Raw genomic sequence first — 13,797 nt, 5'->3', positions numbered from 1 at the left:
ATGGATGGGTGTGAGGGTTTGTGAACTGAGGGTAGTGAGATGGATGGGTGTGAGGGTTTGTGAACTGAGAGTAGTGAGATGGATGGGTGTGAGGGTTTGTGAACTGAGAGTAGTGAGATGGATGGGTGTGAGGGTTTGTGAACTGAGGGTAGTGAGATGGATGGGTGTGAGGGTTTGTGAACTGAGGGTAGTGAGATGGATGGGTGTGAGGGTTTGTGAAGCGAGGGTAGTGAGATGGATGGGTGTGAGGGTTTGTGAAGCGAGGGTAGTGAGATGGATGGGTGTGAGGGTTTGTGAACTGAGAGTAGTGAGATGGATGGGTGTGAGGGTTTGTGAACTGAGGGTAGTGAGATGGATGGGTGTGAGGGTTTGTGAACTGAGGGTAGTGAGATGGATGGGTGTGAGGGTTTGTGAAGCGAGGGTAGTGAGATGGATGGGTGTGAGGGTTTGTGAACTGAGGGTAGTGAGATGGATGGGTGTGAGGGTTTGTGAACTGAGGGTAGTGAGATGGATGGGTGTGAGGGTTTGTGAACTGAGGGTAGTGAGATGGATGGGTGTGAGGGTTTGTGAACTGAGGGTAGTGAGATGGATGGGTGTGAGGGTTTGTGAACTGAGGGTAGTGAGATGGATGGGTGTGAGGGTTTGTGAACTGAGGGTAGTGAGATGGATGGGTGTGAGGGTTTGTGAACTGAGGGTAGTGAGATGGATGGGTGTGAGGGTTTGTGAACTGAGGGTAGTGAGATGGATGGGTGTGAGGGTTTGTGAACTGAGGGTAGTGAGATGGATGGGTGTGAGGGTTTGTGAACTGAGGGTAGTGAGATGGATGGGTGTGAGGGTTTGTGAACTGAGGGTAGTGAGATGGATGGGTGTGAGGGTTTGTGAACTGAGGGTAGTGAGATGGATGGGTGTGAGGGTTTGTGAACTGAGGGTAGTGAGATGGATGGGTGTGAGGGTTTGTGAACTGAGAGTAGTGAGATGGATGGGTGTGAGGGTTTGTGAAGCGAGGGTAGTGAGATGGATGGGTGTGAGGGTTTGTGAACTGAGGGTAGTGAGATGGATGGGTGTGAGGGTTTGTGAACTGAGGGTAGTGAGATGGATGGGTGTGAGGGTTTGTGAAGCGAGGGTAGTGAGATGGATGGGTGTGAGGGTTTGTGAACTGAGGGTAGTGAGATGGATGGGTGTGAGGGTTTGTGAACTGAGAGTAGTGAGATGGATGGGTGTGAGGGTTTGTGAACTGAGGGTAGTGAGATGGATGGGTGTGAGGGTTTGTGAAGCGAGGGTAGTGAGATGGATGGGTGTGAGGGTTTGTGAACTGAGAGTAGTGAGATGGATGGGTGTGAGGGTTTGTGAAGCGAGGGTAGTGAGATGGATGGGTGTGAGGGTTTGTGAAGCGAGGGTAGTGAGATGGATGGGTGTGAGGGTTTGTGAACTGAGGGTAGTGAGATGGATGGGTGTGAGGGTTTGTGAACTGAGGGTAGTGAGATGGATGGGTGTGAGGGTTTGTGAACTGAGGGTAGTGAGATGGATGGGTGTGAGGGTTTGTGAACTGAGGGTAGTGAGATGGATGGGTGTGAGGGTTTGTGAACTGAGGGTAGTGAGATGGATGGGTGTGAGGGTTTGTGAACTGAGGGTAGTGAGATGGATGGGTGTGAGGGTTTGTGAACTGAGGGTAGTGAGATGGATGGGTGTGAGGGTTTGTGAACTGAGGGTAGTGAGATGGATGGGTGTGAGGGTTTGTGAACTGAGGGTAGTGAGATGGATGGGTGTGAGGGTTTGTGAAGCGAGGGTAGTGAGATGGATGGGTGTGAGGGTTTGTGAAGCGAGGGTAGTGAGATGGATGGGTGTGAGGGTTTGTGAACTGAGGGTAGTGAGATGGATGGGTGTGAGGGTTTGTGAACTGAGGGTAGTGAGATGGATGGGTGTGAGGGTTTGTGAACTGAGGGTAGTGAGATGGATGGGTGTGAGGGTTTGTGAACTGAGGGTAGTGAGATGGATGGGTGTGAGGGTTTGTGAACTGAGGGTAGTGAGATGGATGGGTGTGAGGGTTTGTGAACTGAGGGTAGTGAGATGGATGGGTGTGAGGGTTTGTGAAGCGAGGGTAGTGAGATGGATGGGTGTGAGGGTTTCTGAACTGAGGACCAGGCGGGGAGAAGATGTCCAGGCTGCTCCCGTGGAAAACAGTCGAGCTGGGTCCTCCGGCATCCCGTCTCATTTCCAGCCTCTGCTGATGTTTCCGTGTTTTAAGGTGTCCTTGCCGCCTATTGGCCGGGACGAACCTCCCTCTCCCTGCCATTGGCCAGCTCCTCCTTCCAGTTCTGACGTCTTCCCCTTCCTCGCCTCCCCATTGGACCGGACCTCCGCCCCTCACACTCCCATTGGACCGGACCTCCGCCCCTCACACTCCCATTGGCCGGGACCTCCGCCCCTCACACTCCCATTGGACCGGACCTCCGCCCCTCACACTCCCATTGGCCGGGACCTCCCGCCCCCTTCACTCCCATTGGCCGAGCTCTCTCCGGGCGTCGGCGCCGGGCTGAGCAGCGGAGACCGTCCAGCAGGCCGAGGCCCGGGCCCGTCAGCCGGCGGCTCAGGTGGGTGTCCGGGGCGGGGACTCGGTCACTCTGCGAGCGCTCCACAGGCCCGGAGATACCCCTGCCTGCCTTTCCTCGGGTGATTGTGGGGAGGGGAGGAGTTACGGCCTCACCTCACGTCTACCTCCATATCCCCCCACTCTGCCTCCAGGTGTCTGGCTCGGAGCGGACCCACCTCGTCGGGACAGCGGAGCGGGGACGGCTGGCTGTCGAGTCCCGCACGGTTCACCACCGGCGTCGGCGTGGCCCCGAGACCCAGAGACGGTGTCCAGCCCTGCAGGCGGGTCAGCCGAGACCCAGACGGTGTCCAGCCCTGTAGGCGGGTCAGCCGAGACCCAGAGACGGTGTCCAGCCCTGCAGACGGGTCAGCCGAGACCCAGAGACGGTGTCCAGCCCTGCAGACGGGTCAGCCGAGACCCAGAGACGGTGTCCAGCCCTGCAGACGGGTCAGCCGAGACCCAGACGGTGTCCAGCCGAGACCCAGGCGGTGTCCAGCCCTGCAGACGGGTCAGCCGAGACCCAGAGACGGTGTCCAGCCCTGCAGACGGGTCAGCCGAGACCCAGAGACGGTGTCCAGCCCTGCAGGCGGGTCAGCCGAGACCCAGAGACGGTGTCCAGCCCTGCAGACGGGTCAGCCGAGACCCAGAGACGGTGTCCAGCCCTGCAGGCGGGTCAGCCGAGACCCAGAGACGGTGTCCAGCCCCGCAGACGGGTCAGCCGAGACCCAGAGACGGTGTCCAGCCCTGCAGACGGGTCAGCCGAGACCCAGACGGTGTCCAGCCCTGCAGACGGGTCAGCCGAGCAGGGTGGCAATTTGAGGCCTGGCTGGGGTTCTGCGTCCCCGCCCTCACTGGGGACATCCCGAAAAGGGATTGAGGTGATTCATTCTGGTTGAGGGATCCCCCAAGAGGAAAGAGCACAAGGGGGGAGTGGGGGGGTAAGTGGGGGCATCGGTTTTGACGTAATCAGGGACTTTGGGCTTCCGTCCTTTGCAGTGGAAGTCCGTGTGGGGTGGGGAGAGGACGAACCTGGCAGCATGTGAGACCTGTCTCTAGGGAGAAGGGGGAGAGGAGACAGTGGGGTAAATCAGAAACCTGTTTCGGGGCATTTGAAGGATTGAGACCTAGCCGGAGGCCCCGTCCTCCCTGAGGGACGTTCTGGAGAAGGGGGGGGGGCCCCACTCACAATGCCCCCCCGTGACCTGCTGGGCCACCCCTGGCTCCAGCTGGCCCTTCTCTACTTGCTGGTGCTGGGCGTGGGCCTGCCCCTGTTTGGGGCAGACCGGCGCTTCTCCCGCTACTACCAGGGTGGGGCAGAGGGCCTGCGGAGGCTGACGGACTGGGCCCTGGCCGAGAGCCTAGAGCGGGCCGAGGAGGCCGAGCAATACTTCCAGCGGCCCTGGCGGGAGGAGGAGGGCTGGGGCGAGGGAGCCCCGGAGCTGGCTCTGGCCATCGTCACCACAGCCCGCCGGCAGGGCGCGGACCACCGCTACTTCCTGCAGGTAGCCGCCGCCTACCACCGCCTGCTGCGCCTCTGCCCCTGGTGCGGCCGGGCCCAGCTCTTCGCCTGCAACGTCCACCACCCGCCCGAGGGGCACGCCCTCCCCCAGCGGGCCCGGGGGCTGATCCCAGAGGTGCGCCGCTTTGGGGAGGTGGGGTCCCCCCCGGCGCCCGAGGACGACACCTTCGAGAAGGAGAAGGCCGACTACCTCTTCTGCCTGGGCCGGGCGCTGGCTGGGGGGGCCCGGCACGTGCTGCTGGCCGAGGACGACGCCCTGCCCCACCCCGACCTCTTCCTGGTGCTGGGGGACGTGCTGGGCCGGAGGCTGAGGGGGCGCCGGCCCCTCTATGTCAAACTCTACCACCCCGAGAGGCTGCAGGGCTACCTGCACCCCGAGCCGGCCCGGCTGGTCGAGTGGGCTGGCCTGGGAGCCGTCGGGGGCTCCCTCCTCCGCTGGCTGCTCCCCGCCCGGCGCTCCCTGGGCACCCTGGCCGCGCTGGCGGCCCTGTGCATGCTGGCGGCCGAGTTGGGCGGCCGGGTCTACCTGCTGGAGCTGCGCCGGCTCACCCCCCAGCTCTACGCCCTGGCCCCGGCCTCCCACTGCTGCACGCCAGCCATGGCCTTCACGGCGGAGGGGGCCCGCCGGGCCATGGCGTACCTGGGCGAGCGCAGGTGCCGGAGGGGCTATGCCAAGGACACGGCCTTGTACGAGGCAGCCCGCGAGCACGGCGAGGAGGCCTACGTGGTCGAGCCCAACCTGGTCACGCACATCGGGCTGTACTCGACCCTGCGGGGGTACATTGCACGCCCCAGTCTCTGAGGGGGGCAGCTTCACTCTGTGTCTGTCCCCAGGAGCGTGTGATGGGACATTGCAGAGGGAGCACTCTGTCTAACCCCGGGAGTGTGTGATGGGACGGTGCGGGGGAGATTCACTCTGTGTCTGACCCTGGGAGTGTGTGATGGAGATTCACCCTGTGTCTGACACTGGGAGTGTGTGATGGAGATTCACCCTGTGTCTGACCCTGGGAGTGTGTGATGGCGATTCACTCTGTGTCTGACCCTGAGAGAGTGTGATGGGACGGTGTGGAGGGAGATTCACTCTGTGTCTGACCCCGGGAGTGTGTGATGGGACGGTGCGGAGGGAGATTCACTCTGTGTCTTACCCCGGGAGTGTGTGGTGGGACGGTGCGGAGGGAGATTCACTCTGTGTCTTACCCCGGGAGTGTGTGGTGGGACGGTGCGGAGGGAGATTCACTCTGTGTCTTACCCCGGGAGTGTGTGGTGGGACGGTGCGGAGGGAGATTCACTCTGTGTCTTACCCCGGGAGTGTGTGGTGGGACGGTGCGGGGGGAGATTCACTCTGTGTCTTACCCCGGGAGTGTGTGGTGGGACGGTGCGGGGGGAGATTCACTCTGTGTCTGACCCCGGGAGTGTGTGCTGGGACGGTGCGGGGGGAGATTCACTCTGTGTCTGACCCCGGGAGTGTGTGGTGGGACAGTGTGGAGGGAGCCTCACTCTGTGTCTGATCCCGGGAGTGTGTGATGGGACGGTGCGGAGGGAGATTCACTCTGTGTCTGATCCCGGGAGTGTGTGATGGGACGGTGCGGAGGGAGATTCACTTTCTGTCTGACCCTGGGAGTGTGTGATGGGACGGTGCGGAGGGAGATTCACTCTGTGTCTGATCCCGGGAGTGTGTGATGGGACGGTGCGGAGGGAGATTCACTCTGTGTCTGACCCTGGGAGTGTGTGATGGGACGGTGCGGAGGGAGATTCACTCTGTGTCTTACCCCGGGAGTGTGTGATGGGACGGTGCGGAGGGAGATTCACTCTGTGTCTTACCCCGGGAGTGTGTGATGGGACGGTGCGGAGGGAGATTCTCTCTGTGTCTGACCCCGGGAGTGTGTGATGGGACGGTGCGGAGGGAGATTCACTCTGTGTCTTACCCCGGGAGTGTGTGATGGGACGGTGCGGAGGGAGATTCTCTCTGTGTCTGACCCCGGGAGTGTGTGATGGGACGGTGCGGAGGGAGATTCTCTCTGTCTGACCCCGGGAGTGTGTGATGGGACGGTGCGGAGGGAGATTCTCTCTGTGTCTGACCCCGGGAGTGTGTGATGGGATGGTGCGGAGGGAGTTTCACTCTGTGTCTGACCCCGGGAGTGTGTGATGGGACGGTGCGGAGGGAGATTCACTCTGTGTCTGACCCCGGGAGTGTGTGATGGGACGGTGTGGAGGGAGATTGTCTCTGTGTCTGAACCCGGGAGTGTGTGATGGGACGGTGTTGAGGGAGATTCACTCTGTGTCTGACCCTGGGAGTGTGTGATGGGACGGTGTGGAAGGAGATTCACTCTGTGTCTGACCCCGGGAGTGTGTGATGGGACGGTGCGGAGGGAGATTCACTCTGTGTCTGACCCTGGGAGTGTGTGATGGGACGGTGCGGAGGGAGATTCACTCTGTGTCTGACCCCGGGAGTGTGTGATGGGACGGTGCGGAGGGAGATTCACTCTGTGTCTGACCCCGGGAGTGTGTGATGGGACGGTGCGGAGGGAGATTCACTCTGTGTCTGACCCCGGGAGTGTGTGATGGGACGGTGCGGAGGGAGATTCACTCTGTGTCTGACCCCGGGAGTGTGTGATGGGACGGTGTGGGGGGAGATTCACTCTGTGTCTGACCCCGGGAGTGTGTGATGGGACGGTGCGGGGGGAGATTCACTCTGTGTCTGACCCCGGAGTGTGTGATGGGACGGTGCGGGGGGAGATTCACTCTGTGTCTGACCCCGGAGTGTGTGATGGGACGGTGCGGAGGGAGATTCACTCTGTGTCTGACCCCGGGAGTGTGTGATGGGACGGTGCGGAGGGAGATTCACTCTGTGTCTGACCCCGGGAGTGTGTGATGGGACGGTGCGGAGGGAGATTCACTCTGTGTCTGACCCCGGGAGTGTGTGATGGGACGGTGTGGAGGGAGATTCACTCTGTGTCTGACCCCGGGAGTGTGTGATGGGACGGGGTGGAGGGAGATTCACTCTGTGTCTGACCCCGGGAGTGTGTGATGGGACGGGGTGGAGGGAGATTCACTCTGTGTCTGACCCCGGGAGTGTGTGATGGGACGGTGCGGAGGGAGATTCACTCTGTGTCTGACCCCGGGAGTGTGTGATGGGACGGTGCGGGGGGAGATTCTCTCTGTGTCTGACCCCGGGAGTGTGTGATGGGACGGTGCGGAGGGAGATTCACTCTGTGTCTGACCCCGGGAGTGTGTGATGGGACGGTGCGTCTGACCCCGGAGTGAGGGATGGGACGGTGTGGAGGGAGATTCACTCTGTGTCTGACCCCGGGAGTGTGTGATGGGACGGTGCGGGGGGAGATTCACTCTGTGTCTGACCCTGGGAGTGTGTGATGGGACGGTGCGGGGGGAGATTCACTCTGTGTCTGACCCCGGGAGTGTGTGATGGGACGGTGCGGGGGGAGATTCACTCTGTGCCTGACCCTGGGAGTGTGTGATGGGACGGTGCGGAGGGAGATTCACTCTGTGTCTGACCCCGGGAGTGTGTGATGGGACGGTGCGGAGGGAGATTCACTCTGTGTCTGACCCCGGGAGTGTGTGATGGGACGGTGTGGAGGGAGATTCACTCTGTGTCTGACCCCGGGAGTGTGTGATGGGACGGTGCGGGGGGAGATTCACTCTGTGTCTGACCCCGGAGTGTGTGATGGGACGGTGCGGGGGGAGATTCACTCTGTGTCTGACCCCGGAGTGTGTGATGGGACGGTGCGGAGGGAGATTCACTCTGTGTCTGACCCCGGGAGTGTGTGATGGGACGGTGCGGAGGGAGATTCACTCTGTGTCTGACCCCGGGAGTGTGTGATGGGACGGTGCGGAGGGAGATTCACTCTGTGTCTGACCCCGGGAGTGTGTGATGGGACGGTGTGGAGGGAGATTCACTCTGTGTCTGACCCCGGGAGTGTGTGATGGGACGGTGTGGAGGGAGATTCACTCTGTGTCTGACCCCGGGAGTGTGTGATGGGACGGGGTGGAGGGAGATTCACTCTGTGTCTGACCCTGGGAGTGTGTGATGGGACGGTGCGGAGGGAGATTCACTCTGTGTCTGACCCCGGGAGTGTGTGATGGGACGGTGCGGGGGGAGATTCTCTCTGTGTCTGACCCCGGGAGTGTGTGATGGGACGGTGCGGAGGGAGATTCACTCTGTGTCTGACCCCGGGAGTGTGTGATGGGACGGTGCGTCTGACCCCGGAGTGAGGGATGGGACGGTGTGGAGGGAGATTCACTCTGTGTCTGACCCCGGGAGTGTGTGATGGGACGGTGCGGGGGGAGATTCACTCTGTGTCTGACCCTGGGAGTGTGTGATGGGACGGTGCGGGGGGAGATTCACTCTGTGTCTGACCCCGGGAGTGTGTGATGGGACGGTGCGGGGGGAGATTCACTCTGTGCCTGACCCTGGGAGTGTGTGATGGGACGGTGCGGAGGGAGATTCACTCTGCGTCTGCCCCCGGGAGTGTGTGATGGGACGGTGCGGAGGGAGATTCACTCTGTGTCTGACCCCGGAGTGAGGGATGGGACGGTGCGGAGGGAGATTCACTCTGTGTCTGACCCCGGGAGTGTGTGATGGGACGGTGCGGAGGGAGATTCACTCTGTGTCTGACCCTGGGAGTGTGTGATGGGACGGTGCGGAGGGAGATTCACTCCACTAATGACACGGGTGCCTTTGACTGATGATGTGTATAAGAGGTTGTTGGGTGGGATCCCTTCCGCGCCCAGCCGAGCAGCTCCTAGGGGAACTTACGGCAGAACCGATGTTTCACACAAGTTATGAAATGCTAATGTAATTTGGGATTGCGACAGATTTATCTGTGAATTATCACTGACTGCTGTGGCCTTAATTTAAGCAAAATTAAATATCTTGTCTCAAACACTGATGCAGCCGGTGTTAATTATTCTGGCTGAGAGAGTGAGAATGAGAGACGGTGGTGGGGGGGGGGGGGGGTAGATATCTGTGGGAGGTGGCGAAAGGGTTGAAGGGGAGAGAGCAGGGGCGATGGGGAGGGGGAACAGAAGGGTGGAGTTGAGGAGGGGAGGGAGAGATGGAAGAGGGGGAACCGAGGACACCGAGTTTCTGTCGTTCCTTGTATTCCATTGCAATACTGACTTGTGCTTCTCCCTCTCAAGTTGCAGGGTGAATTCAATCACATCCTGATCACTGACTCCTAAGCGTTCCGTCAGTAGGCTCCCGAATGTGATCTGTGTTATTGCACAACACCCAGTCTGGACCCATAGAACACCACAGCACAGTACAGGCCCTTCGGCCCTCAATGTTGTGCTGACCCATATAATCCTTAAAAAAAGTACTAAACCCACACTAACCCATAACCCTCCATTTTTCTTTCATCCAAGAGGCTCTTAAATACCCCTGATGTTTTAGCCTCCACCACCATCCCTGGCAAGTCATTCCAGGCACCCACAACCCTCTGTGTAAAAAAACCTACCCCTGATGTCTCCCCTAAACTTCCCTCCCTTAACTTTGTACCTATGCCCTCTGGTGTTTGCTATTGGTGCCCTGGGAAACAGGTACTGACTATCCATCCTATCTATGCCTGTCATAATCTTGTAGACCTCTATCAAGTCCCCTCTCATTCTTCTACGCTCCAAAGAGAAAAGTCCCAGCTCTGCTAACCTTGCCTCATGTGACTTGTTCTCCAAACCAGGCAACATCCTGGTAAATCTCCTCTGCACCCTCTCCATAGCTTCCACATCCTTCCTACAATGAGGTGTCCAGAATTGAACACAATACTCTGCAGTCTCACCAGAGATTTGTAGAGTTGCAACGTGACCTCTCTACTCTTGAACTCAATCCCTCTGTTAATGAAGCCTAGCATCCCATAAGCCTTCTTAACTACCCTATCAACCTGTGCAGCGATCTTAAGGGATGTATGGATTTGAACCCCAAGGTCCCTTTGTTCATCCACACTCTTAAGTAACTGACCATTAATCCTGTACTCAGTCTTCTGGTTTGTCCTTTCAAAATGCATCACCTCACACTTGTCGGGATTGAACTCCATCTGCTATTTTTCTGCCCACCTCTGCAGCCTGTCTATATCCTCTTGTAACCTTCGACAACCTACAGCTCCATCCACAACTCCTCCAATCTTCGAGTCATCCGCAAACTTACTCACCCATCCTTCCGCCTCTACATCCAGGTCATTTATAAAAATCACAAATAGCAGGGGTCCCAGGACAGATCCCTGCGGCACTCCACTAGTCACCGACCACCAGGCAGAATACTTTCCTTCCACAACTACCCTCTGCTTTCTTCCTGTAAGCCAAATTTTTATCCAAACAGCCAAGGTTCCACTGATCCCATGCCTCATGACTTTCCGGATGAGTCTCTAATGGGGGACCTTGTCAAATGCCTTGCTAAAGTCCATGTAGACCACATCTACTGCCCTACCCTCATCAATTTCTTTTGTTAACTCTTCAAAAATCTAAACTTGGCTCATGAGGCACGATCTTCCCTTCACAAGGCCATGTTGACTATCCTTGAGTAGACGGCACTTCTCCAAATGCTCGTAGATCCTATCCTTAAGAATCCTTTCCAATAGTTTGCAGACCACCGACATAAGACTCACCGGTCTATAGTTCCCAGGATTCTCCCTATTACATTTTTTTAAACAAAGGAACTACATTTGCCATTCTCCAATCCTCTGGCACCTCCCCTGCAGCCAAAGAGGATTCAAAGATCATAGCTACTGCTCCAGCGATCTCTTCTCTCACTTCCCACAGCAGCTTGGGGTGTATCACGTCTTGCCCTAGGGACTTACTAATCTTGATGTTTTTAAGAAGATCCAACACTACTTCTTCCTTAATCTCCACATTGCCCAGCACACAGGCCTGTTCTATTTCGACCTCACCCTGATCAGGATCCTTTTCACTTGTGAATATTGAAGCAAAGTATTCATTCAGGATCTCCCCAACCTCCTCCGCCTCCAGGCACATGTTGTCTTCTTTATCCTTTAGCAGCCCCACCCTCATTCTTGTCATCCTTCTGTTCCTCACATAAGCATAGGATGCCTTGGGGTTCTCCTTAATCCTACATGCCAAGGCCTTCTCATTCCCCCTTCGAGATCTCCCAAGTCCCTTCTTAAGCTCATTCCTGGCTACCCTATACTTCTCATGAGCCCCTCCTGCTTCTTATATCTAACATATGCTTCCTTCTTCCTCTTGATGAGTTGCCTCACGTTTTGTCAGCCACGGTTCCCTTTTCCTACCATTATTTTCCTTGTCTCGGTGGGACAAACCTATCCTGAACCCAGCACAAGTGGTCCCTAAACTTCCTCCGCATTACTTCTGTGCTTTCACCTTTGAACATCTGTTTCCAATTTACTCTCGCTAGTTCCTGCCTCATCCCTTCAAAGTTAGCCCTTCCCCAGTTAAGCACTTTACCATTTTGTCTGATTTTATCCCTTTCCATAGCTATGCTGAAGCTAAGGGAGTTGTGGTCACTCTCACCAAAATGCTCCCCCACCAAGAGGTCTGTCACCTGACCAGGTTCATTATCCAGTATGGCCTCTCCTCTCGTTGGCCGGTCCACATACTGTGTCAGGAATCCTTCTTGAACACACCTGACAAATTCAGCCCCATCTATCCCCCTTGCACTCAGGAGGTGCCAGTCAATATGAGGGAAGTTGAAATCACCCATAACTACTACCCTGTATTTCCTGCACCATTCTAAAATCTGCCTGCTTATCGGCTCCTCGGTGTCCCGAGGGCTCTTTGGGAGCCTATAGACTACTCCCAGCACAGTGATTGATCCCTTCCTATTTCTGACTTCCACCCACACCGACTCAGTGGACACTCACTCTGCAGCGTCCTCCCTTTCTACAGCCGTGATACTATCCCTGACCAGCAATGCCACTCCCCCCACCTTTTCTACCTCCCATGCTATTCCTTTTAAAACGCCTAAACCCCGGTACCGGCATCAGCCAATCCTGCCCTTCCTCTAGCCAAGGTGGTCTTTCCCTGAGTAGGCTCGAGCACAAGCTGTTCTAAAAGCCATCTCAGGCAGTCAACAGATTCCCTCTCTTGCAATCCGACACCAACCTGATTTCTCCAATTTCCTTGCATATTGGAGTCCCCCAACACAATTGTGTCATTACCCTTATCACACGCCTTTTCCAGCTCCCTTTGCAATGTCAACCCCACATCTTGGCTACTATTTGGAGGCCTATGTATGATTCCCATCATCATTTTTTACCCTTGCAGCTTCTCAACTCCACCCACAAAGATTGAACATTCTCTGACCCTGTCACCTCTTTCTAAAGATGTAATTCCATCTCTTACCAACAGAGAGACATCACCACCCACTAGGCCTAACTGCCTGTCCTTTTGATACAAAGCAGATCCTTTACCGTTAGGTTCCCAATTGTGCCCTCCTTTCAGCCACGACTCAGTGACGCCCGCAATGTCATACCGACCAGTCTCTAATTGCGACACGATCTCATCCACCCTACTCCAAATGCTACTCGCATTTTAATTTTCTGGCGGTGTCCCACAGGGGTCGGTTTACGCACCGCTTCTGGTTACGTGACCACTGACGCCAGGCAGACGGTCTCTGAAGAGTATCGATAATGGCTGGGGGTCACCCGTCTTGCAAAGACACTGCCCAGAAGGAGGCAATGGCAAACCACTTCCGTCGAACCTGCCAGGATCAATCATGGTCATGGATAGACCGTTACCAGCTATTTCACAGGGCACAGTTAAATTACATATCAGAGTGCGTACATGTCACCATATACAAACCCTGAGGTTCACTTCCTTGTGGACCTCCCCAACAAATAACCATAATAAAATCAGCTAGGCCATTCCACAAGCAGAAATAAAAATAAATAAGCAATAAATATTGAGATGAAGAGTTCTTGAAAGTGAGTCCATTGGCGTGGGAACTGTAGTGTTCTCGTGCAGGTGTATAAACTCTGAACTAAACACCGTGTTAAACTAGTCAATGAAGGCAAGATTAACCGTTTACTGTTCACTCTTCCACATTAACGTAGGGTGAAAACTGTTGATAAAACAATATATATATATACAGTATTTGTTTCCTTTTTGGCATCACATTTACATCATAAGTACTTGTAAAAGTAAAACTACAACAAACTATATTACATTAAAGTCTCATTAAATTACAACATAGTCAGAATCTACCTACGCCATCAACAACTTTAAATACACTTCAACACAAACTATCCAGCAACGCTTTCAATGGCACAAGAAAATAAATTTTATCAACCGTCATTACTTTTAACAGAATCAGCATTAACATTTTTACTTCAACATATCGACTGTCATATGAACTTACGGCTTTGCTTCTATGATGTTTCTTAGTGAGTAGAATCAAACTTTCCTCGCGCTGATCCTGCACACACAAGCCCCCTCCTTCCCATTTCTCCAAACCAGTATTTCCCCACAAGACGCGGCGAAACCGGGTGAGACGTCATCGCATGCCGCGATACATCACAGACAACGAAGTTACTTTCAACAACCTTAACTTTAACTAGAAAATAATTACAAACGAATTACTAAAGCAAAAATGTAATAAAGCTAAACAAATGCCTTAAGAGCAACACAGGAACATTTCAGTGATGAGGCGCGTACGGTTACCCCCTTTGGTTCAAGAGTCTGATGGTTGAGGGGTAATAACTGCTCC

General features: G+C 55.8%; 2 protein-coding genes across 2 annotated transcripts; both read left to right on the top strand.

The window, feature by feature from the left end:
* Positions 1-2,110: 2,110 nt before the first annotated feature.
* On the top strand, positions 2,111-3,467 carry LOC140724465 (uncharacterized). The gene is made up of 2 exons (XM_073038916.1): positions 2,111-2,591; positions 2,743-3,467. Exons 1-2 carry the CDS (start codon positions 2,111-2,113, stop codon positions 3,465-3,467), a joined length of 1,206 nt encoding a protein of 401 aa, XP_072895017.1.
* Positions 3,468-3,479: 12 nt separating this feature from the next.
* pgap4 (post-GPI attachment to proteins GalNAc transferase 4) lies at positions 3,480-5,564 on the top strand. Its single transcript, XM_073038915.1, has one exon. It carries the CDS (start codon positions 3,778-3,780, stop codon positions 4,909-4,911), a length of 1,134 nt encoding a protein of 377 aa, XP_072895016.1. The 5' UTR covers positions 3,480-3,777; the 3' UTR covers positions 4,912-5,564.
* Positions 5,565-13,797: the final 8,233 nt, after the last annotated feature.

Source organism: Hemitrygon akajei, unplaced genomic scaffold (assembly GCF_048418815.1).
Source record: "Hemitrygon akajei unplaced genomic scaffold, sHemAka1.3 Scf000231, whole genome shotgun sequence".
Lineage (NCBI taxonomy): Eukaryota > Metazoa > Chordata > Chondrichthyes > Myliobatiformes > Dasyatidae > Hemitrygon > Hemitrygon akajei.
Note: the sequence above shows the minus strand (reverse complement) of the source record. Positions and strands in the feature narration are given on the sequence as shown.